This window comes from Dermacentor variabilis, chromosome 4 (assembly GCF_050947875.1).
Source record: "Dermacentor variabilis isolate Ectoservices chromosome 4, ASM5094787v1, whole genome shotgun sequence".
NCBI classification, from domain to species: domain Eukaryota; kingdom Metazoa; phylum Arthropoda; class Arachnida; order Ixodida; family Ixodidae; genus Dermacentor; species Dermacentor variabilis.
In genome coordinates, this window is record NC_134571.1 from 51,337,813 (window position 1) to 51,361,562 (window position 23,750).

At 49.0% G+C, this 23,750-nt stretch overlaps 1 protein-coding gene across 1 annotated transcript; it reads right to left on the bottom strand.

Moving 5' to 3' along the window:
• Positions 1–11,857: 11,857 nt before the first annotated feature.
• LOC142578199 (uncharacterized) lies at positions 11,858–17,423 on the bottom strand. Its single transcript, XM_075687601.1, has 2 exons — positions 16,383–17,423; positions 11,858–16,280 (listed from the first exon to the last, which is right to left on the bottom strand). Exons 1-2 carry the CDS (start codon positions 17,184–17,186, stop codon positions 15,432–15,434), a joined length of 1,653 nt encoding a protein of 550 aa, XP_075543716.1. The 5' UTR covers positions 17,187–17,423; the 3' UTR covers positions 11,858–15,431.
• Between the last annotated feature and the right edge of the window lie 6,327 nt (positions 17,424–23,750).

Sequence of the window (23,750 nt, forward strand, 5' to 3'; positions counted from 1 at the left end):
ACGCAAAAGGGGACTACGTTGCGAAAAAAACAAATAACAAATTCATGGGCGTAGTGAGTCTGCCCAGGCAGCATTAAGCTGTAAAAACTTCCGAAAGGTGACGCGAACTTTTCAGCGAAAATGGAACAGAAATACCATATGCAGCAACTATTAGCCATTCCCGCCTTGAACTACCTATTTTATTAACATATTTCTCAAGAAACCACAATAATGACCTCGGGCGAAAATAATAAACCCGTTAAATGAGCACTTGCCTTTTATAATTCCGATAAGACACAGCCTGGCTTAGGCCCTTTACAAACGAGGCAAGGTGAAAATCTCGACCTTATAAAACTTAACAACAGTTCCGAATGACGCAACTAGCAATAGTTCAACATGAGCGAAGCCACGCTTAAAATATATGCAAAAACATTAATTGCGTGACAGCTGTGCTATAATTTACTGCACCGCATAAAACAAACAATTACAATTCTTGCAAGCGTCAGTAGCTTTAACATACAACACGATGCAATCGTGCAGTCGTGCTGCCTAGCTATAGCGCAACACTGTAAGAAAGCGGCAAATGAGAAGCGGCAAGCGGCATTCTGAACTTTAGCGAAACGCATTTAAACCGCATCTGCACTGAGGACGAACCGAACAAAACACGGGCAGGCCCTGGTGAACTTTGTCGCTTACCCGTCTAAATATCATCGAGTGCAAAGAACACCGACACGAGAAAAGAAAGCATGAGAACAAGAAATTTCCCGCCGAACGGCGGCGATCCATTGCTAAACCGCGGCTCCCGCTGATGAGGTTTTGCGGAGAATGATTAGAATCTTATCGCCGGCACGTTTTCGCCGGTATTTGAGCACCCCACGGTGCAACAATTCTTCTTCGACCTGTCTTGAAGCTTTGGGCACCACACACATGCGAAGGGTGTTGCTCATTATGCTCTGAAAACGCGAATACGGCAGAGAATCACGATCAACGACGCAGAAAACTACGGCGCGCCGGCTCCCTCCTTTCCCGAGCGCACTTCGCAAGGCCGCCACCAGTGGCGCGCCCATCGGCGCGCACTACGCAGCTTCGCGGTCATCACTTTACTGTCCCGTGAGGTATTCAGTGACCTCGATTAGGAAAAATTGGGGATAAGCGTTAATGGAGAATACCTTAGTAACTTGCGATTCGCTGATGATATTGCCTTGCTTATTAACTCAGGGGACCAATTGCAATGCATGCTCAGTGACCTGGAGAGGCAAAGCAGGAGGGTGGGTCTAAAAATTAATCTGCAGAAAACTAAAGCAATACTTAACAGTCTCGGAAGAGAACAGCAGTTTACGATAGGTAGCGAGGCACTGGAAGGGGTAAGGGAATACATCTGCTTAGGGCAGGTAGTGACTGCGGATCCGGATCATGAGACTGAAATAATCAGAAGAATAAGAACGGGCTGGGGTGCGTTTGGCAGGCATTCTCAGATCATGAACAGCAGGTTGTCATTATCCCTCAAGAGAAAAGTGTATAATAGCTGTGTCTTACCAGTACTCACCTACGGGGCAGAAACCTGAAGGCTTACGAAAAGGGTTCTACTTAAATTGAGGACGACACAACGAGCTATGGAAAGAAGAATGAGGAGTGTAACGTTAAGGGAAAAGAAAAGAGCATATTGGGTGAGGGAACAAACGCGAGTTAAGGACATCTTAGTTGAAATCAAGAAAAAGAAATGGGCATGGGCAGGACATGTAATGAGGAGGGAAGGTAACCGATGGTCATTAAGGGTTACGGACTGGATTCCAAGAGAAGGGAAGCGTAGTAGGGGGCGGCAGAAAGTTAGGTGGGCGGATGAGATTAAGAAGTTTGCAGGGACAACCTGACCACAATCAGCACATGACCGGGGTACTTGGAGAAGTATGGGAGAGTCCTATTTTGCCCTGCAGTGGGCGTAGCCCTGATGATGATGATGATGATGATGATGATGATGATGATGATGATGATGATGATGAACAATCAGACATAAAAAAAGGAAGCGAATAAAAAGGCAAAGTAGAATCCCGATTCCTACCTAATTAAATTGGTGCCAAAAAACGTGCACTCGCCAAAATGAAATTAAAATGAAAATAAAAATATTTTTATTTTTATTTTATTCTTGGCGAGTGCACGTTTTTTGGCACCAATATCTTTCTTCCCCAGACGAGCTTTCGTCGAACACTTGACTATATATAATTAAATATAGCTTTGCCTGTGGCCCACTGGTGGAACACGAACTGGTAAAGCGAAGTGAAGAGCTGCCCCTTCAGAAGTGCCACCCTATACATGGCCTACACGACGGAGAGCCCCTCGTCCCGAAGGTCTCCATGTGCAAAGGATATCTTCAGTGTGCCTCCTGACGTGTGTGCCAGCGTTGTTTCTTCCGCCGACGCGCCGACGACATGTAGCAACGGAAGAACAGGACATACACCTTGCATCATAAATTCTATATAGGGGCTTGTCGTGTGCGTATACCGTGCACATGGGCTATACTTAAACCCTGGTGTTTACACTACTATATTGTAGTTTGTTTTAAAAAACTGGCACAACCCATCTCACGATAAATGTCAACGGCAATCAATAGAGCGACACAGCGTAGTCAATATATCAATCCACTAGTGTAATCGATCAAACTAATCAGTATAGAGACACAACGTATTGCCACCGTCGACGGGAGTTATGTGGCCTCCGATATGAGAAACGCGCGTGACCTCCTGCTCCTGCGCGTGGCTGCCGAACGCTGTGAAATGCGTGGCAACCCGGCTACTCTCGCGCTTCGATGGATGGATGGATGTTATGAGCGTCCCCTTTGGAACGGGGTGGTGGGTTGCGCCACCAAGCTCTTGCTATTGTACTGTCTAATTTCCTACCTAGGTTAAACAATAAAAAATAAAAAAAGAACATTATGAACTCACACAATCAAATTTTCTGATCCCCTATTGCGAACTGTGCTTTTGTACGTCTCCTTATTTTGTCGTCTCCCTACTTTTATTCCACCAATCCTCCAATCGCCTCTTACTAATCCCTACTGCGGACATGTTTACTTTTCCACTGCTCTCGCTGAACTCAAGGGCTTCAAGGAGGCCGGTGGGGCCTAAATCGGCCGCTGCGTAGACGTCTTCACATTCTAATAAAACATGATCCGTCGTTTCCCTAGCTTTACCGATAGCAAGTACATTGTTTGGATCGCACCGCTGGTACGATCTGTTGGGAACTCGGCGCTGACGCCCGTGGTTGTACCTGGGTCGCAAGCCCCAAGGGTAGCGTTGGCCTGGCGGCCTGGGGTACAACTGGAAGCATCCGAAGGTCCCGGCAAAGCATGAGTCGACTGGTAACAACGAAACAACTTGTTTATTTTAACATCGCAAAGAGTTGGCGGTCAGGTTTGACCGAAGTAGAGAGACGGGAGAGCACTTCACTCAACAGAAGAAATCGGAGCCCTCCTTTTGGCGTCCGGGGGCAGCTGTTTTTATACTCTCGCAGTTGAGGGCAAGAAGGAACCCCTCAAAAGACGAGCACGTGAATGTACAATGGGCTAATGGTGACGCACACTGTCGTAGCGATGCCGTAGCACCATGTCGAGCACGATCTCGTAGCACCCTGTCATAGCGCTGCCGTAGCACCATGTCGAGCACGATCTCGTAGCACCCTGTTGTAGCGCTGCCGTAGCACCATGTCGAGCACGATCTCGTAGCACCCTGTTGTAGCGCTGCCGGTCGGGCACAATGACTGTAATGAGGGGATGATCCCTGCTTTCGCATCGCCTGGTTCTGGCACAATGACTGGAATGCGAGGGTGATCCGTTGCGGTCGCATCGCCGCAGTCGCGCCTGGAAACACCTGCCGATGAGCGTTGCGGTGACGACGATCGGGCCAAAATGTCTGCCGCCCCTCCGCAGTCGCGCCGGCAAAACCACGTGTCGCAGGCGAAACGCAACAGACCGCCCCGCCGGGGGAAGGAGATCCCGATGGACAGGGGACTGCATCCGCTGTCCGGAGGGATGTCGCTCGATGATGCTCATAACCGAAGTCGGGCGTCCCTCGACGTTTCTTGAGCGCAGCGCACAGAGAAGGCCTCGTTCTCTCGTTCAGGTTCGCACGGGACACTGCAAAGTGACTTCGTGAGAGTTCACATTTTTGTTCTCGTTCCCGGCAAGCGTTAGAACTACGCTGAAACTCAACCGCTCAGTCAGCAAGCACGGCACAACCCTCACTAAGCCCTGCCAGGCTCTTTCCCCTTTTTATACCACTGCCTAGTTCCTTACAGTAGTCTAGCATCACTCAGAACGCGTCCACAAATTGAAAAATTGCACTAGAAAGCATATCATCACTTTGAAACACTAAACAAAAGCAATATGTTAAAAAAATTCTGCCTCAGGAAGAAAAACATCAGTAACAAACAATTTTGAGGCTGATTCCTACGTTAGGGGCTTCGACTTAAGCCATCGGCGTTACCGTTGAGACTCCCCTTTTTGTAACGCACCTCAAAGGAATATTGTTGTAAAGCGAGGCTCCAGCGCAGGAGGCGGCCATTTTTGGGAGAGATGGTCTGCAGCCATTGGAGAGGGCAGTGATCCGTCTCAATGATAAACCTCGAGCCGGCTAGATAGCATGACAATTTCTGAACGGCCCACACGAGACACGCACACTCTTTCTCGGTGGCGCTATACGCCTGCTCACGACTGGACAGCTTACGACTAGCATACAGGACGGGGTGTTCTACTTCTCCATTTTCCCGTTGGCACAGTACAACGCACATGCCTCGCTCACTAGCATCGCACTGAACAATGAACCCTTTTGTATAGTCTGGCGATCGTAGCACAGGCTGGTTTGTTAGGGCACTCTTTAGGGCGCTAAAAGCTCTTTCCTTGGTCTCGTCCCAGACGACTGTTTGAGGCTCTGTTTTTCTTAGAGCATCCGTCAGGGGAGCCGCGATATCAGAGTACCTGGGAATGTACCTCTGATAGTAGCCGGCGACACCTAAGAACGACCGAATATCGGTCTTCGTGCGCGGTTGCGGAAAGTCTCGCACAGCGGCCACTTTTATCTCAGAGGGGCGGCGACGACCCTGACCAATCACGTGACCGAGGTAGACAACCTCGGCCTGTGCTAACTGGCACTTAGGAGCCTTTACTGTCAAGCCCGCTTCGCGCAGGCGGGTTAGCACTGCCCGCAAGTGTGCCATATGCTCAGACCAGGATGCGGAGAATATCGCTACGTCGTCTAGATACGGTAAAGCGAATTCTTGCTGTCCCCGCAACACTTTATCCATGAGGCTTGAAAAACAGTATGGCGCGTTCTTCAAACCAAAACTCAACACTTTAGGACGGAATGTTCCCATTGGTGAAATGAACGCCGCATACCTACTAGCCTCTTCTGTAAGTGGAACCTGCCAATAACCCCTGACAAGATCTAGGGTGGAAATAAACTGAGCGCTACTAACTTTCTCAAGGCGCTCCTCGATGTTAGGGATCGGATAAATTTGATCCTTAGTGATGGAATTAAGCCTGCGGTAGTCGACGCAAGGACGAGGTTCCTTGCCCGGTACCTCAACTAAAATCAAAGGGGAGGTATAATCACTCTCACCTGCCTCAATAACACCGAGCTGTAGCATTTTCTTTACCTCAGCCTCCATAATATCGCTCTGGCGGGGTGACACCCGATACGCCTTGGATCGTACTGGCTCTGTGGAGGTAAGTTCTATATCATGAGTAAGTACAGAAGTCCTACCAGGCCTCTCAGAGAACAGACCTTGAAACTCTTGTAATAGCTGGTGTAGTTCTGCTCGGGCGACAGCGGTGCTTTACTGATAAGGTCACTAATGACTTGACCGGTGTCTTCCCTGTTCGTCACTGAGCCTAGTCCCGGAAGCTCGACCGGAAGCTCTTCAGGTACGTTTACCATCATGCACACCACTGCTTCCCTTTGTCTATAAGGTTTGAGCAGATTACAGTGGTAAACTTGCTGTGCTTTCCGCTTTCCTGGCAGACTTACCACGTAGTTAACGTCCGACAGTTTCTGAACAATTCGTGCTGGGCCCTCCCACTGCACGTCTAGTTTGTTGTTTAGCGATGTGCGCAATATCATGACCTCATCGCCAACCTCAAAACGACGGGCCCTGGCTGCCCGATCATAATAAACCTTGGCCCTCTGCTGGGCCTTTGTCATTGCTTCACCTGACAACTCCTGTGCCCTTCTTAAGCGTTCGAGGAGCTTAAGCACGTACTCCACCACGACTGGGTCGTCGCCCCTACCTTCCCATGATTCTCGAAGCATGCGAAGCGGAGACCGAAGCGAGCGACCGTACACCAGTTCAGCTGGCGAAAACCCCGTAGCTGCATGCGGCGCGGTCCTTAAAGCAAACATCACCCCAGGCAGACACAGCTCCCAGTCAGTTTGATGTTCAAAACACAAGGCTCTCAACACGCGCTTCATGACGGAGTGGAGCTTCTCAACGGAATTCGACTGTGGGTGGTACACTGAGCTGTGTAACAGCTTTACCCCACACCTTTCGAGAAAAGTTGTCGTCAAAGCGCTAGTAAACACTGTGCCCTGATCTGATTGGATTTCCGCAGGGAAACCAACTCGCGCAAATATGGACAGTAGTGCATTAACTATCTCAACTGAGCTGAGTTCTTTAAGCGGCACTGGTTCAGGGAACTTTGTCGCTGGGCAGATCACAGTCAAAATGTGTCTGTACCCCGTGGCTGTTACCGGCAGAGGTCCCACAGTATCAATAACGAGCCGTCTAAAAGGCTCCGTAATGATAGGTACCAATTTCAACGGCGCCCTCGATTTGTCCCCTGGTTTGCCCACCCGCTGACAAGTGTCACATGTCCTCACGAAATGGTCTGCGTCCCGAAAACACCCTGGCCAATAGTACTCTTGCAAGAGACGGTCCTTAGTTTTCTTAACTCCTAGGTGTCCGGACCACGAACCCCCGTGTGACAAGCGCAACAGATCCTGACGATAGCATTGAGGCACGATCAGCTGATCGAACTCCACTCCTCTGCGGTCTAGATACTTCCGGTACAGGACTCCACCTCTTTCCACAAAACGCGCAGTTTTCCTGGCGATACCTTCTTTGACATTGCAGCGCACGTTTTCCAGGCTGCCATCCTTTTTTTGCTCGGCTATCAAAGCCGTCCGGCTGACTTTTAGCAACCTATCAAGTCCGTCTGACGTAGGCGCGATGAGCAAATCAGTAGATAGCTCTTCTAACTTTCCCGCGTCGGGCGTTTCCTCTCCAGTATCTGGCGCCTTTAACGTTACAGACTCAAGTTTATTCAGTTCGGGCGCGCTCGGAATATCAGCTTGCTGCGCCTCTGACCCTTTTTCGTTGTTTGATAACGTCGGCCCCGCAACTACCGCCTTTGCAGCGAGCTCCCGAACCTTCGATCTGGTTAAGGCCTGAACACTAGCTTCACCAAACAAAAGCCCCTTCTCGCGCAGGAGGTGATCGGACCTGTTTGAAAATAGGTACGGGTACTGGGGTGGCAGCATAGATGACACTGCCGCCTCTGTCTCAAGCGCTCCGAAAGGTCCTTCAATAAGCACCTTTGCTACTGGCAGACACACGCTATGAGCTTCCACGGCTTGCTTGATCCACGCGCACTCGCCCGTGAACATATGGGGTTCTACGTAAGACGGGTGAACTACATCCATCGTAGCTGCGGAATCGCGAAGCACTCGGCACTCTTTCCCGTTCACGAGGAGGTCTCGCATGTAAGGCTCGAGAAGCTTCATGTTCTCGTCAGTGCTGCCTATTGAAAAAAACACAACTTTTGGTGTTGTTTCCGGACACTGCGCCGAAAAGTGACCCGGCTTCTGGCACGTATAACAAACGCGCGCTTGCCTCATCTCGAACCGCTTTCTGCGTTTGGCTGCCGCCGTCTCTTTACGTTTGGTCGGACTGCTTTCACTCGCATCCTCACTACGCGTGTCCCCCTTTGTGAACTTCGGCCTCTCAAACTTCAAGCCAAATTCACCCTTTTGACCGTCCTTAGCTCCGCGAGCCCGACGCGTCACAAACTCCTCGGCTAGCTCAGCGGCTTTAGCCACCGTACAAACGTCTGGCCTATCCAAGACCCAGTATCGCACGTTCTCCGGTAACCGACTATAAAACTGTTCTAGCCCGAAACACTGCAGAACTTTATCGTGGTCACCAAACGCTTTCTCTTCTTTGAGCCACTCCTGCATGTTCGACATAAGCCTATACGCAAACTCTGTATATATGACTCACTTCTGTCTTTCTCATTTTCCCGAAACTTCCGACGGAACGCCTCCGCAGACAGCCGGTACTTTTTTAGAAGACTCGATTTCACTGTGTCGAAATCCTCTGCCTCCTCTCTATCCAAGCGAGCGACTACGTCGGCCGCCTCGCCGGGTAACAAAGTGAGCAAGCGCTGTGGCCACGTTTCCCGAGAGAACCCCTGCTTCTCGCACGTTCGCTCAAAGTTAACCAGGAACAAACCAATGTCCTCTCCAAGCTTAAACGGCCGCATCAGGTCAGTCATTTTGAACAATACGCGTTCTCCTGCACCGTGTGCCTGACTTCCATTACGAGCGCGTTCCATCTCTACCTCAAGACGCTTCATTTCCAAAGCGTGTTGACGGTCACGCTCTTGTTGCTCTCGCTCTTTCTGTTCTTTACGTTCACGCTCTTCTTTTTCTTTCTGTTCTTTACGTTCACGTTCTTCTTTTTCTTTCTGTTCTTTAAGTTCACGCTCTTCTTTTTCTTTTTGCTCTTTAAGTTCGCGCTCCTGTCTTTTTGCAGTCTCCCTCTCTTCAATGGTCTCAAGGCATTCCGACAGCTCGTCATCCTCAGCCTCTAACTCCAGAATAGCCTTTAGCAGTTCTGGTTTTCTGAGTTTGTCCGAGACATCCAGACCCAACTCTCTTGCAAGCTCCAACAATTTCGGTTTGCGCAACGACTTCAAATCCATGGCTGCTCTGAATGCTGCTTTCTCTACTGCTTACTATTGTCTTGCCGCAAACTAACCCGGCAGCAACGACAACCACAAATACCAGCTCTGTTTCTAACACTAACAAAAGCCTGGCAAAGCTCAGAAGAAGAAAGTCCCGCACTCACCAAACCTCGCAGGCAGGAATTCCGCGCAGTCGTTCCGCTGCAGGCAACCAGTCGTCACACAGGGCTCGTTGCACTGCTCCCGGATCGTCGTTGAGCTGCTCAGCATACCGTCAACTGCATCTCTTCGCTGCTGGCCTCCGTTGTCGCGATCTCACCGCTGGCGGACAGTTGTTTGAAGTCGGAGGCGATCCCACCGCTGCCACCAGATGTTTGGATCGCACCGCTGGTACGATCTGTTGGGAACTCGGCGCTGACGCCCGTGGTTGTACCTGGGTCGCAAGCCCCAAGGGTAGCGTTGGCCTGGCGGCCTGGGGTACAACTGGAAGCATCCGAAGGTCCCGGCAAAGCATGAGTCGACTGGTAACAACGAAACAACTTGTTTATTTTAACATCGCAAAGAGTTGGCGGTCAGGTTTGACCGAAGTAGAGAGACGGGAGAGCACTTTACTCAACAGAAGAAATCGGAGCCCTCCCTTTTGCGTCCGGGGGCAGCTGTTTTTATACTCTCGCAGTTGAGGGCAAGAAGGAACCCCTCAAAAGACGAGCACGTGAATGTACAATGGGCTAATGGTGACGCACACTGTCGTAGCGATGCCGTAGCACCATGTCGAGCACGATCTCGTAGCACCCTGTCATAGCGCTGCCGTAGCACCATGTCGAGCACGATCTCGTAGCACCCTGTTGTAGCGCTGCCGTAGCACCATGTCGAGCACGATCTCGTAGCACCCTGTTGTAGCGCTGCCGGTCGGGCACAATGACTGTAATGAGGGGATGATCCCTGCTTTCGCATCGCCTGGTTCTGGCACAATGACTGGAATGCGAGGGTGATCCGTTGCGGTCGCATCGCCGCAGTCGCGCCTGGAAACACCTGCCGATGAGCGTTGCGGTGACGACGATCGGGCCAAAATGTCTGCCGCCCCTCCGCAGTCGCGCCGGCAAAACCACGTGTCGCAGGCGAAACGCAACAACATGCGTCTTCTTCCTTCTTATATCTCGCTTTATAGGTGCGTGTTCTAACGCATCCCGATCTCGCTTCGAAAAATAATGAGCTTCCCTTCGAGTTATCATAAATTGTTTCTTTCCTGATTTCGTTTTTTCCTCTTAAGTAGTTACTCATGGCAGGTTTCTTTCCATTGATGCCACCCATGAGATTATTTCAGCCTCTCTGACTTTCCGCTTGACCTTCTTTGTTGCTGTGTTGCCCACCCTACAGGCTGCAAACTTACTGGTAAGCTTCCTAGTTCTTTTCCTCCACTGTGAATCAATGTTTTTCCTGTAGAGATATCTGAGCACTCTCCCAGCCCATTTACTTTCTTCCACATTCCTCAGCCGTTCTTCATACTCAATCTTACTGCGAGCTTCCCTCACTTCAAAACTAGTCCAGCCCACATCACCCTGCACAGCTTCATTTGTAGTCTTCCCGTGAGCGCCCAATTCGAGGCCACCCACTGACCTTTGGTTCTAGTCGAGTCCTGATTGTACCCCTGATTTAAAGCAAACAACCGCATTTCTAAAAGTAAGTCCTGGAACCATAACACCTTTCCACATACCTCGGAGGACCTCGTACCTATTGTATCCCCATAGTGCTCTGTGCTTAATTATGGCCGAATTTCTCTTCCCCTTTACTGTTATGGTTTTGTCCTGTGTTTCCATATATCTATTGCCTTCGTTTATCCATATACCGAGGTGTTTATATTCTGTTACACGAGGTATTTCCTGGCCCTATATCTCCACTGTCTGTTCACTGTTTTCATTGAATACCATAACAACCGATTCTCTAAGACTAAATTTAAAACCTAAATTGTTGCCTTCCTGTCCACAGATATTAGCCAGACGTTGCAAATCACTTTGCTTGTTAGCTAGCAACACAACGTCGTCCGCATAAAATAAACCTGGCAGTTGCTGCTCTACTACTGTACCCGCCTGTTTGTATAAGGGATTAAACCCGATATTACTTCCTTCTAGCGCCCTCTCCATCCTCACCATGTACATCATAAACAGCAGCGGGGATAAAGGGCACCCCTGCCTCAGTCCCTTGTTGATATGAACTTTCTGCTCGCTCCTCATGCCTTCCCATTCAACGCAAACGGTATATTCTAGGTCATCATCATCATCATCACCATCATCATCATCATCAGCCTGGTTACGCCCACTGCAGGGCAAAAGCCTCTCCCATACTTCTCCAACAACCCCGGTCATGTACTAATTGTGGCCATGCCGTCCCTGCAAACTTCTTAATCTCATCCACCCACCTAACTTTCTGCCGCCCCCTGCTACGCTTCCCTTCCCTTGGGATCCAGTCGGTAACCCTTAATGACCATCGGTTATCTTCCCTCCTCATTACATGTCCTGCCCATGCCCATTTCTTTTTCTTGATTTCAACTAAGATGTCATTAACTCGCGTTTGTTCCCTCGCCCAATCTGCTCTTTTCTTATCCCTTAACGTTACACCTATTATTCTTCTTTCCATAGCTCGTTGCGTCTTCCTCAATTTGAGTAGAACCCTTTTCGTAAGCCTCCAGGTTTCTGCCCCGTAGGTGAGTACTGGTAAGACACAGCTATTATACACTTTTCTCTTGAGGGATAATGGCAACCTGCTGTTCATGATCTGAGAATGCCTGCCAAACGCACCCCACCCCATTCTTATTCTTCTGATTATTTCCGTCTCATGATATAGATCCGCCGTCACTACCTGTCCTAAGTAGATGTATTCCCTTACGACTTCCAGTGCCTCGCTGCCTATTGTAAATTGCTGTTCTCTTCCAAGACTGTTAAACATTACTTTAGTTTTCTGCAGATTATTTTTAGACCCACTCTTCTGCTTTGCCTCTCCAGGTCAGTGAGCATGCATTGCAATTGGTCCCCTGAGTTACTAAGCAAGGCAATCTTATCAGCGAATCGCAAGTTACTAAGGTATTCTCCATTAACTTTTATCCCCAATCCCGGTCTCTGAATACCTCCTGTAAACACACCGTGAATAGCATTGGAGAGATCGTATCTCCCTGCCTGACGCCTTTCATTATTGCGATTTCGTTGCTTTCTTTATGGAGGACTACGGTGGCTGTGGAGCCGCTATAGATATCTTTCAGTATTTTTACATACGGCTCGTCTACACGCTGATTCCGTAATGCCTCCATGACTGCTGAGGTTTCGACAGACTCAAACGCTTTCTCGTAATCAATGAAAGCTATATATAAGGGTTGGTTATATTCCGCATATTTCTGTATCACCTGATTGATAGCGTGAATATGATCTATTGTTGAGTAGCCTTTACGGAATCCTGCCTGGTCCTTTGCTTGACAGAAGTCCAAGGTGTTCCTGATTCTATTTGCAATTACCTTAGTAAATAGTTTGTAGGCAACGGACAGTGAGCTGATCGGTCTATAATTTTTCAAGTCCTTGGCGTCCCCTTTCTTATGGATTAGGATTATGTTAGTGTTCTTCCAAGATTCCGGTACGCTCGAGGTCATGAGGCATTGCGTATACAGGGTGGCCAGATTCTCTAGAACAATCTGCCCACCATCCTTCAGCAAATCTGCTGTTACCTGATCCTCCCCAGCTGCCTTCCCCCTTTGCATATCTCCCAAGGCTTTCTGTACTTCTTCCGGCGTTACCTTCGGGATTTCGAATTCCTCTAGACTATTTTCTCTTCCATTATCGTCGTGGGTGCCACTGGTACTGTATAAATTTCCATAGAACTCATCAGCCACTTGAACTATCTCATCCATATTAGTAATGATATTGCCGGGTTTGTCTCTTAACGCATACATCTGATTCTTGCCAATTCCTAGTTTCTTCTTCACTGTTTTTAGGCTTCCTCCGTTCCTGAGAGCATGTTCAATTCTATCCATATCATACTTCCTTATGTCAGCTGTCTTACGCTTGTTGATTAACTTCGAAAGTTCTGCCAGTTCTATTCTAGCTGTAGGGTTAGAGGCTTTCATACATTGGCGTTTCTTGATCAGATCTTTCGTCTCGTGCGATAGTTCACTTGCATCCCGCCTAAGGGAGTTACCACCGACTTCCATTGTACACTCCTTAATGATGCCCACAAGATTGTCGTTCATTGCTTCAACACTAAGGTCCTCTTCTTGAGTTAAAGCCGAATACCTGTTCTGTAGCTTGATCTGGAATTCCTCTATTTTCCCTCTTCGGTGGAAATCCGGTGGAAAATTGCCGGCAGCGGGATTCGAACCACGGACCTCTTGCACGCGAGGCGGGTGTTCTACCTCTACGCCACCGCTGCACTTTTCTAGGTAAATCTCTCTCAAAAGCTGTAGACAATCTTCGTTCTGGACACGCCGCGCCATCTAGTGGCGCTGTCGAGAAGTCAGCGCGTGGCCTCCGAGACTAGGAGCGTGACGCGTCGGTGCCTGCGAACTCGGAGAATTCCGAGTTCATTGGACAGTGGCACATACCCAGCGCACTCATGGCGCTGTGGCGTTGTGGCGCGGCTTGGATTCCGCTGAGCATCGCAGAAATCGGAAGGATCACATTTTGTCATGGTAGAACGGCCCATACCCAATGGCGCATAGTTGCCCAAGTTGGCATTAGGTACGTTCATTGAAGAGCGGCGCACATGTTTGTTTGTTTGTTTGTTTGTTTGTTGACAAAACAACGCTCAATAGCGGTTTGTCTTGGTGCCAAGGCAAAAGGCGGCACTAAAAGCCACCTGACTAGGCCCTTGACACCAGACAGCACGCGCAGCACACAACATGAGCGCAACATGCTTCAAAACACACTGCAAAATATCAAACACATACAAATAAAAATGCACGTACAGAGTCTAGATCACGATAAAGCAAGATAAGGAAGAATGACAGAAGTAGTCGTCAACACATTCATCATCAAAAAGACACATAACTATTAAGGCCAATGGACTACAATTGTATTGAAGAGAACAAAACAAATGTACAACAAAATTACAACTGCTGGAGGAAATACATTTTAGTTAGTTTTCTGAAGGCAAGCAAAGAGGGAGAACTCTCCATTGTATCTAAAAGCGATGGATAACAATTCAGAAGGTTCGGAATTTGCCATTTTAATAATTGCATACCGTATCTAGTTCTCGTTTTCATCTTTACAAAGTTTTTATTTCTGAAATAATATGGTGTCTCCGTATTTACTGGCATACGTATACTGGCATACCCAGTCACCCAAGTTGGCATCGAAGAGATTCATTCAAGACCAGCACAGACCGACTGGCGCATACCCAGTGCTCCAAGTCGGCGTCAAAGAGCTTCATCGAACACCGATACCTACCAGTCCCAGTGACCAATGTCGGCTTGAAAGAGGTCTGTTGAAGAGCGGTACATATGAGGTTTCTTCGATTCAGAAAAAGGAGCGCGGAACCACAAATGAAAGGGTGCAGGGGGTGCCAGTTATGGTGTGCCGGGCTGCACCCACTCACTGCAAGGTTCAAGGGGGCACTGCACCGCGGCGGCACCTTGCCTTGCACCCCGTTCAATCGAGCACTGGAGTGCAGGGTGCACCGCTGAACTTCAGGGAATCGAAGGTCTAGGTGCAGCGCACCGGGAATAGGTGCAGAGGGTGCAGAAAACTTGGCTGAATCGAATATACCTATATACACCTTGCCACATACTCATTGACCCAAGTTGGCGGAAAAACGGTTACATACAAAAAAAACATAGATAACCCCCTAAACGTGAGTGAATGACCCGAATGCTAACACGTTAAAATCATTTCAATTTCACAGGCTGTTGGCGGAGCCGAACTCGCGTCATAAATATTCATGCAATCTCGTATGTATAGCATTCACACACGCGCCACCCGGGGACTTTGCTGCGGCGATGCTAGATTGCGCAGCGTGTCCAAAGGGAAGCGCGAGAGAGCATCTCGGCTGCATACATGCCTAATACATGACGCGTTTCAGTGGTTGCAATATACAGTGTGTCGACACATGGCTTCAACGCTGGTCGCATTAACTTCTACATTCGTCCCGAGATGGGTTCTGCCGGATTTTTGCGGTCCAGGAGCGTCTGCGCAACCGCATTCATACACTGTACGATATTGCGTTTTCCTCCTTAACAGCTCCCGCGCGCTATTCGCAACGTCGTCCCACCAAGTAATACACTTACATGTATTTTCGTATATGAAAGTGGCATGTGCTGTTTCACGTAAACTCCCTTTCTCACACTCCGTGCTGGTGACAGCGTAGTGCGTGCAATACGTTAATTTTTAGCCGCTAATTGTGAATACAGAAGGGTGAGAAAGTGTGTAGAAACGTTGAAGGTTACCACAGGCAAACATATGTATGGAGGACTGTCGCTCACCAGGAAAAGTAACGAGTTACAACTAGCTGTTAATTAAAAAAAATATTACATTCGCGATAAAGTGCACTCAGCGATAACTACTGCCACCAGAGTCAACGCGAGAAGCCAAAGCCGAAATGGTAAAGTTTCACGCGTCGTCGACGACCGGTTTAGAGACTTGCACATGCAAATTCTCTGCCACTTGCTTCTGGGCAGGCACGTGGTCTTGCTGCCGTACTTGTCCAGCCTCAGTACTAGGTCTACACGCTTATCCGACGAGGACAGGTTACCGAGAGTGCCGTACACTTCGAAGACCGCCGCTGGCACCATGGTTATCTGCATCCGGAGCTGCACCACACCGGCCGCGAAGCCTCCGAGAATGGAGGCGTCGTCGACGCTGCCTAGCCGCCAGACGACGCAGCGTTTCTGGAAGTACAGCTCCGCCAAGGCGTTGATGTGAGCCACGGCGTGATGTGCGAAGGACGACGACACCTCGAGATCGTTCAGCTTCCGGCTCTCGTCAAGGCAGGCGCAGAACTGACGTGGTATGTAAGCGTCAGCGCACGTCCTCTCCGGGGGTATCGGGCCGAAGAGACTCAAGCCCTTTTCGGTGGAGTTCGTGCCAAGTTCGGGCAATTTGGACAGGGCGATCAGCGTGGCGTGCAGGTCGTAATTGGTGATCAAGCGGCGCTGATTCACTTCTAACTGGGCGGCAGGCACCGGGTTATCTGCCAGAAAGCGGTTCGGTAGCGCTAAGAAACAGAAGGGGTTCTTGCCCTCATAGCGACCGATCTCGGTACCCCTGAAGTCACCCATGCGCAAGCCGTGGTCGCTCATGAACAGTAGAGCAGTGTTTTCCAAGATGCCGTACGCCGATAGCTCCCTGAAAAAGGCCTCCATTGAATCGTCCATGAGCTGAAGTCAATTTATGATATCGTGAGTGACGTGCCAGAGCCAGACAAACGAGAACATTGGCCTCTCGCAATTGAGTTTCAAGACGTCGGCTAATTACTCGACCAGTATTCTCGTCTTTAAGCGAGAACCCATGCACTTTGTTTTGTTCCCGTCTTGGTCATCCATCAGCCGTAGGATAGAACTTGGGCAGTAATCGGTAGGCACGCTCATAAACCCAGCATAAGTTGGCGTGGCGGAATCGTCTGAGGTTTGCAAGACGAAAAGGCCTGCGATCTGCCATTCGTCCAAGAAAAGCGTCGTGTAACCTTTGCGCTTGTAAGTCTTCCAAACAAGCGGGAGCACATCGAATTTTCCATATCGTCTGTATATACTTTCCGCTTCGGAGCCGGCCATTCCTGTGAAAAGGGGAATCAAATTGGGATAAGTATTGTCCTCAACCTTGTTGAGCGCGAGAAATTCAAACGCGTTCAGTTCTTCTTTGAGATATCTGCCCGTCTTGACCATCCAGCGATGGAAGTTCATCCTGGACGTCGAGTCAAGGCCGAGGATTAGAACGCTCATCGTCCTGTCATCCCCTGGTGACCTTTCGTTTGGCCCCGCTTCATTTGTTGCGAGCGGTTTCGATCGAGGCAGAAGAAAGTATTCCTTGAAGAGAGTTTTATTGTACGCCTCGCACGTGACTAGCACGTACTCCGCGCTGAGTCTAGCCCCAAGTTTCAGTGGCACGGCTGGTCCGAGCATCGGCTTGTTGTCGGGCTCCCGAGCACTTTCATTTCGAAATACCTCGCGGTAGTAACACGTGATGCTCCGCTCAGATACATTGTAGTTGCGGCGAAGAGCACTGGCGTTCAAAGTGAGGCGGTCGTACTGCTGGACAAGGACAGTGGGCTTTTGGCTCGAGCACATCCTTTCGTAAGGGACATCCTGGGCTAGCGAGGGGCCAAGGGTCCAATGATAGGAGTCGTAGAGCGGAAGCGAGCAGCCGGGGGTCTGTAGCAGATATCCCTTGGACAACAGGTACGTGCGTGTCCTTTAACAGGGGCCTCAACCCGGCCACTACGACGTAGAAGAAAACGTAGCAAAATGCACTGTATAAGACACAAAAGAACTGCTTCTTCTTGGTAACCTGAACCTGCAAGCGAGCCATGGCTAATCGACGTCGTCTTCTTCTCGTTCTTTTTAAGTGGTTGTTCTCGAAATTAATACGGTGGCGCAAAACCACTGCGTACGAAGGATACGTCAAGGATCTCGCAGTATGCGGTGCATCCACATAAAGAAAAAAAAATTGAACAGACTTGTGCGACCTCGAAGAAACAACCCAATTTCCAGCAAAGCTGATGATGATGATGATGACTGGCCACCCGACTGGCCACGTGTGGCACTTTGCGTGTATTCGCAGACTTATTTCACGCTCGGAAAAACATTATTTTGTAGAGTAAAACTTTAAGCAGCGCGAAGAATACGAGAACAGGAATCGAAAATAAATTCAACAGGACGAGCTGTGTACTGCCGATTGAAAGACTAACCAGCTTTTATAACTTATTAAAAAAGAATAAAAAACTAGGTTAAAAGGCGTGCGTACTTTCTACAAGTAGATGTGCTTATCTAGAAAATTTCTCTCAAGTTTTGTTAGGCTGAATGACACTGTGCTAACACATGAGCTGCTGCTGCCATTATGTAGCACGTATTGAGCAACAGAAAGCTGTATCGGGAGTTTTTCATGTTTCTCCACAATTTTCCCATTTACATTTTTCATCTAACTATAATGTTTGAGATGTTGATTATTTATTAAGACTAATTTGGGGCTAGGCGGAATGCAAAGAAATATAGAGAGAGAAAATAATGCAGAGAAAGGCAGGGAGGTTAACCAGAGGTAGTTCCGGTTGTCTACCCTGCGCAGGGGGAAGGGTTAAGGGGGATAAAAAGAGAAACAAAGTGGAAGGGTGAGATAGAAGGAAAGGGAGACAAGCACGAACAAAGTGCGTACATTACAGAGCGGTAGGGGGCGGCATTCTTAAAGTCTGTCGTGAAGCCCCGTAGACCGCAAGAACCTTAATAGCGCGAGTGAGGCCTTCAACATGGATGTTCTTTCGGAGCATTGGCCTAAAGCTTTTTGTTCTGAAAGTGGACGATTGTCCAACTGGTCCTGTACTCTGCACATCACTTGTCTCTGAGCACTGTATCGCGGGCAGACACAGATAATGTGTGCGAGCGTCTCGTCGATGTTACATGTGTCGCACGTGGGGCTGTTGGCCCTTCCATTGAGGAAAGCATATATGAGTTCGTAAAGGCAACGCCTAGCTACAGACGGTAGAGCATGGTCTGTTCACGTCGTGGTAACCCAGGCGGGGGGTGCATCCGTATGTCCGGAGACAACGAACGCAACCGACACATGGTGAAAACATTTGAGTCCCACAGGGGCAAAGTGCACTCACGGGACATCAATCGTAGCCCAGACGCAGCGTCTGTTCGCGAAAGCGGAATGAAGACTCGTTGACCACTTTCATGTGCAGATCGGGCGGCTTCGTCGGCGTGGTCATTCCTGCTGGTGTTACAATGTCCTGGAAGCCACAGAAAGATTATGTTGTGTCCCTTGTCATGGCTTTGATTATATATGGGCCGAATTTCTGAGGCCAGTTGTTCATTGGGCCCGTGACGCATTGGGCTTCGTATGCACTGAAGGGCTGCCTTGGAGTCACTAAAGACTGTCCATTGTTGCAGTGGCTTCTGCTTAATGAAATCAAGTGCAGCACGGAGCGCCGCGAGTTCTGCACCCGTCGATGTGGTCACACATGTAGTTCCTAATTTGATTTCCTCAGATTTTGCCGAGAGGATGACTGCAGCAGCAGAGCTGTTGAGTTTTACTGAACCATCTGTGTATACGTGTTGCCGGAATCTGTGCACGTTGTGAATGTGCTCCAAAGTTGCTTGTTTCAAAGCTTGCAATGGCGCTCCAGCTTTCTTTCTGATTCCTGGAATTGTCAGTTGCACTTGCGGCCGGTGCAGACACCACAATGGATCTGGCAATCGTGTAGGGGGCGTAAATTCTGATGGCAAGTAGGACTGATGTCTTACAATAGTTTTAGCAAGAGTTGAAAATGGGCTTTTTGCTGGCAAGCAAGCAAGATGGTGTGAGGGAATCCGAGTCAGGTGTCGGATGTGTGCTCTCAGGACATCTGTATCAATGTATACTGTCAAAGGAGCGTCTCTAAGGTGTCGGATGTGTGCTCTCAGGACATCTGTATCAATGTATACTGTCAAAGGAGCGTCTCTAGCTATGGCCACTGTAGAAATCGATGACGTTGTTCTAGGAAGACCGAGACAAGTCCTGAGTATTTGGGCTTGCACGCTCTGGAGTTTGCGAATATTCGTAGTGCAAGTATTTCCTAGTACAGGTAAGCTGGGGTACCGCAGGAAGCCCAAAAACAGTGCTTTATATAGTTGCAACATTGACGGTACTGTTGCGCCCCAGGACTTCCCGCCGAGAAACGCAAGAAGGCCCACAATGGCGGCCAAACGCTTTGTCTTGTACGAGATGTGAGGGCTCCAAGACAAGTCTCTATCAATGATGACGCCAAGAAATCGGTGCGTTCGTCTATATCGTATAATTTGGTCAGTAATCCGCAAAGCATACGGCGCCATCGCTTTGCGAGTAAAAGCAACGAGTGCACATTCCTCAGCGGAAAGCTCCAGTCCTTGTCTTCTTAAGTATGTTGACACAGCCGTTGAGGCTTTCTGAAGTCGTGCGCGGACTTGTACACGTGTCACGCATAAAGCCCACATGCAAATGTCGTCTGCATATACGGAGAACTGAACGGTTTGCGGTAACGAATCAGAGAGACCAACGAGCACCAGGTTGAAAAGGGTAAGGCTGAGTACTCCGCCTTGCGGTACACCACGACTGGTATAGCTAGATGGCGTTGGTCCGTCTTCAGTCAAAATAAAGAAAGATCTTCCATTCAAATAGTTGCGTATCCACCAATCCCTACAGCTTCTAAAGCGTCCAGAATTGCATGATGATCTACATTGTCATACGCACCTTTAACATATCAAGGAATAGGTCCGCAGTGATTCGTTTCAGATGTTTCTGGTGTTGTATACGTATGTTACCAGGTCGATAACGCTATTTATTGACGAGCGGCCGCGTCGAAAACCAGCCATTACCTCTGGATAGACGTTGTAAAATTCCAAGTACCATTCTAACCGTGTAAGGATCATTCTCTCCACTACCTTGCCGACACAGCTGGCCAATGCTATTGGACGGTAAGATGACAATTCCAACGGGGATTTGCCAGCCTCGAAGAGTGAAACAAGCCGACTGGATTTCCACGTTGTAAGGACCAGGCCTTCACGCCATGATGCGTTGCATAGGCCAAGAAGGGCATCTCTGGCCTCTTGACCAAGGTTTGCAAGCGCAGAGTATATGATGCCATCGGGTCCTGGTGACGAAGATCGCCTGCACCCAGCAAGTGCGGCCTCCAGTTCTTCGATGGAGAAAGCAGCGTCCATACGAGGATCTCGGGAGCAAGGGGGCACGATGGGAATAGGTGCGCAAGGTGGATACGTGAGCGCCGGACCCGCGATCCTTGTGCAGTAATCTTCGGCTACCTCGACTTTTCGGCGTCCTTGATGTAGGGCTAGAGTCTTAAATGGACGATGCTGTTGAGGAGCTGTTCGAAGTCCACGGATTGTTCTCCAGACAACCGACAGAGGTTTACGCGGGTCGAGAGACTCACAAAACGATTTCGAGCGTTGATTTTGCAGTACAGCAAGGCGACGCTGAATTTTCTTTTGGATGCGTCTGGCCTCTCTAAAGTCGTAGAACGATTTAGTCCGTCTGCACCGTCGATCCGCTCGCCGGCGGATTGCACGGAGGCTCTGTATTTCCGAATCAAAATCTGTGTATTTCTCTAATGGCCGAAATGAGCGCATAGCATCCTGCATAGCCTTGGCGATCTCAAATTCTAGTGTCGACGAAATGAATTCGCGGCATGCGTCTTCCATAAGTGACTTAAACACGAGCCAATTTATTGTTTGTTTCAAATTTGACGGAACAGATTTGGTGAGGCCTTTTATCTTCAGGTAGGTAGGAATGTGGTCGCTTCCGTGGGTTTCTGTATCTGCGAACCAATGGACGCAGCGAGTGAGGCATCGCGAAACAAAAGCTAAGTCTAAACAACTACTCTACGTCCGGCCGCGCAGAAACGTGGGACTGCCATCATTTAGGCAACAAAGTTCATGGTCGCAAGCAAAGGACGGGAGGTTTCTTCCTTTGTAATTTATCTTGTTGCTTCCCCAAAGTGGATGATGCGCGTTGAAGTCCCCAACAACAATCCATGGACCAGGTGTCGCATCTATAATGTCACTCAGTCTCTGTCTATCGAAACGACTTGATGGAGAAAGGTAAGCGCCAACTAAAGTAAACGCAAGGTTTTGTTTTTTCACGGTCAAACACACATACTGATTAGTGTCATCTGGCCGCACTGGATGAACAACGTAAGTCAGTTCACACCGTATGTAGATGATCACTTTGCTAATGTCAGTACGAGTCGATGACAAATGAGGTTCATAGCCTGAGATCCGGACGGGTTTCGGTAGCTTCGGTTCACAGACGACAACAATGGGGAATCGATTGGTGAAAACGTAATGGCGAAAATCACTGCGGGATTTCAGGCCACGGACATGCCATTGCATAATAGTTGCTTCCTTGACTTGTCTGAAGAACGGCTGACGCGGTAGAGCCATTGTGCTTGCTACTCGAGGCTCGCAAGAACCGGATCCAGGCCGTCCAGCACTTGTAGTGCACCTCGAGCAGATGGCGTCTGCATGTCATTTATCAACACGCGAATGACTTTCATTAGGGATTTTATTATGGCGATTACCTGCTTGTCTTGACCTCGCACGTGATCTGTACCCTCATTGGTTCGTCGGTAGTCCACCGTCGACCTTTGTAGGGCTGGAGGACTTATGTCGGAAGTGCAGGCCAGTCGTTTGCAGTAGAGGTATTCACTGCGTCATCAGACACCGAGTTGTTAGTGTGGGTGAGCGCCTTGGGACCACCAGCCTCAGGAAGTAGCGTCTGTCTTGCGACGGTATCAGTATTTCGAGTAGACGAGGATCGTCTACGGTGACGGCGGACACTACGCCGTCGCACTTTGGTGGCGGCCTCTCTGTGAGTTGAGTTGTCTCTCACCATTTGTTTTAGGACTTTCCGCTCTGTCTTGTGTCTTGGGCAGTCTTTCGACGATGCTTCATGGGGACCAGAGCAATTGGCACACTTGAAGTGAGTCGCACGGCAAGCATCAGCACTGTGCTGCTCAGAACATCTTGCGCACACGGTCGAATTTTTGCATATGCCGCTCACATGCCCGATCTTCAAACAATTACGGCACTGAAGTGGTCTTGGAACGAACGGTCGCACTGGATGACGAAAAAATCCAACTTTCACGTGGGACGGCAGGCTACCTCCCTTGAAAGTTATCCTCACACAGCGTGAATCTCCTAGGCGACGGATTTCAATAATAGTTACATCTGCTGTGGCGGGTTTGACCAAAATAGGCAGATCGTTGCCGTCGATTGGCTCATCGACATCATAAATCACACCTTATATAGTATTGCTGTCCTGTGGTATTAAGGTGCGAACATTTATCTTGCCCAGCATTTTCACTGTACTCAAGATATCCAATGCTGCTCTGTTCTTGACATCAACCGCGAAAATGTTCATACGGGTATTAATTCTCATATCCGTGATCTCATTTGGAACTAGAGCATCCAGTGTGACACATATGGCTTGTCTGTTTAGCCGATTCAGGTTGTCGGTCGGAGTTTCGGGCAAGAAGAGGATGGTATGAGCCGTGTCATTGGCCTTTGCTGCCGCCGTCTTCCTTGTTGAAGACGAGGAAGCAGTGACGATTCTCCTCTTTCCTTTTTGCCTCACAACTGCCAAGTAGTCGTCGTCATCCGACAGATCTTCTTCTGAAGCAGAGTAGTACAGCAACGTGTCCTCGCTGCCTGTGTCGCTCATCAGGTGATTGCGCTTCCTCGGAGCACTTGACGCTGTGACGTCGGTCTCCTCCGGACGTCTAGCTGACTACGCTTCCTTCGCCGAAGGTCTCGGAAGCGGCGCCTCCCGAAAACACGCAAAAATATTCGCAAAAAAAAAATAATTTTAGTATCTCCAAGTGACAGCAAACAACATTAGCTTGGTTTTGTCCAGCAACGTTGCATTTGCATATTTTTAAATCGTGGCGGGTGGTATATCTTGGTGCGTGATACCGTGTGTGTGTAATATATATATATATATATATATATATATATAATGACATGTTCCCAAGACGGAGGAGAAAACGCGAATCGCAGATCAACGTGGCGCGAGCGAGTTTTCAGTCTGGCACACAATGTATTAACGAAGAAAAATAAGGAAACCTCCCACATGTTCTGTTGAGTACAATGGATCCTGATAGTTCCAAG

Coding starts and splice junctions, on each gene's coding strand:
- LOC142578199 (XM_075687601.1), bottom strand. CDS start 17,186: ATGTGCTCGAGCCAAAAGCCCACTGTCCTTGTCCAGCAGTACGACCGC. Junction 16,281..16,382: donor GCTTAAAGACGAGAATACTG/GTCGAGTAATTA, acceptor AATTGACTTCAG/CTCATGGACGATTCAATGGA.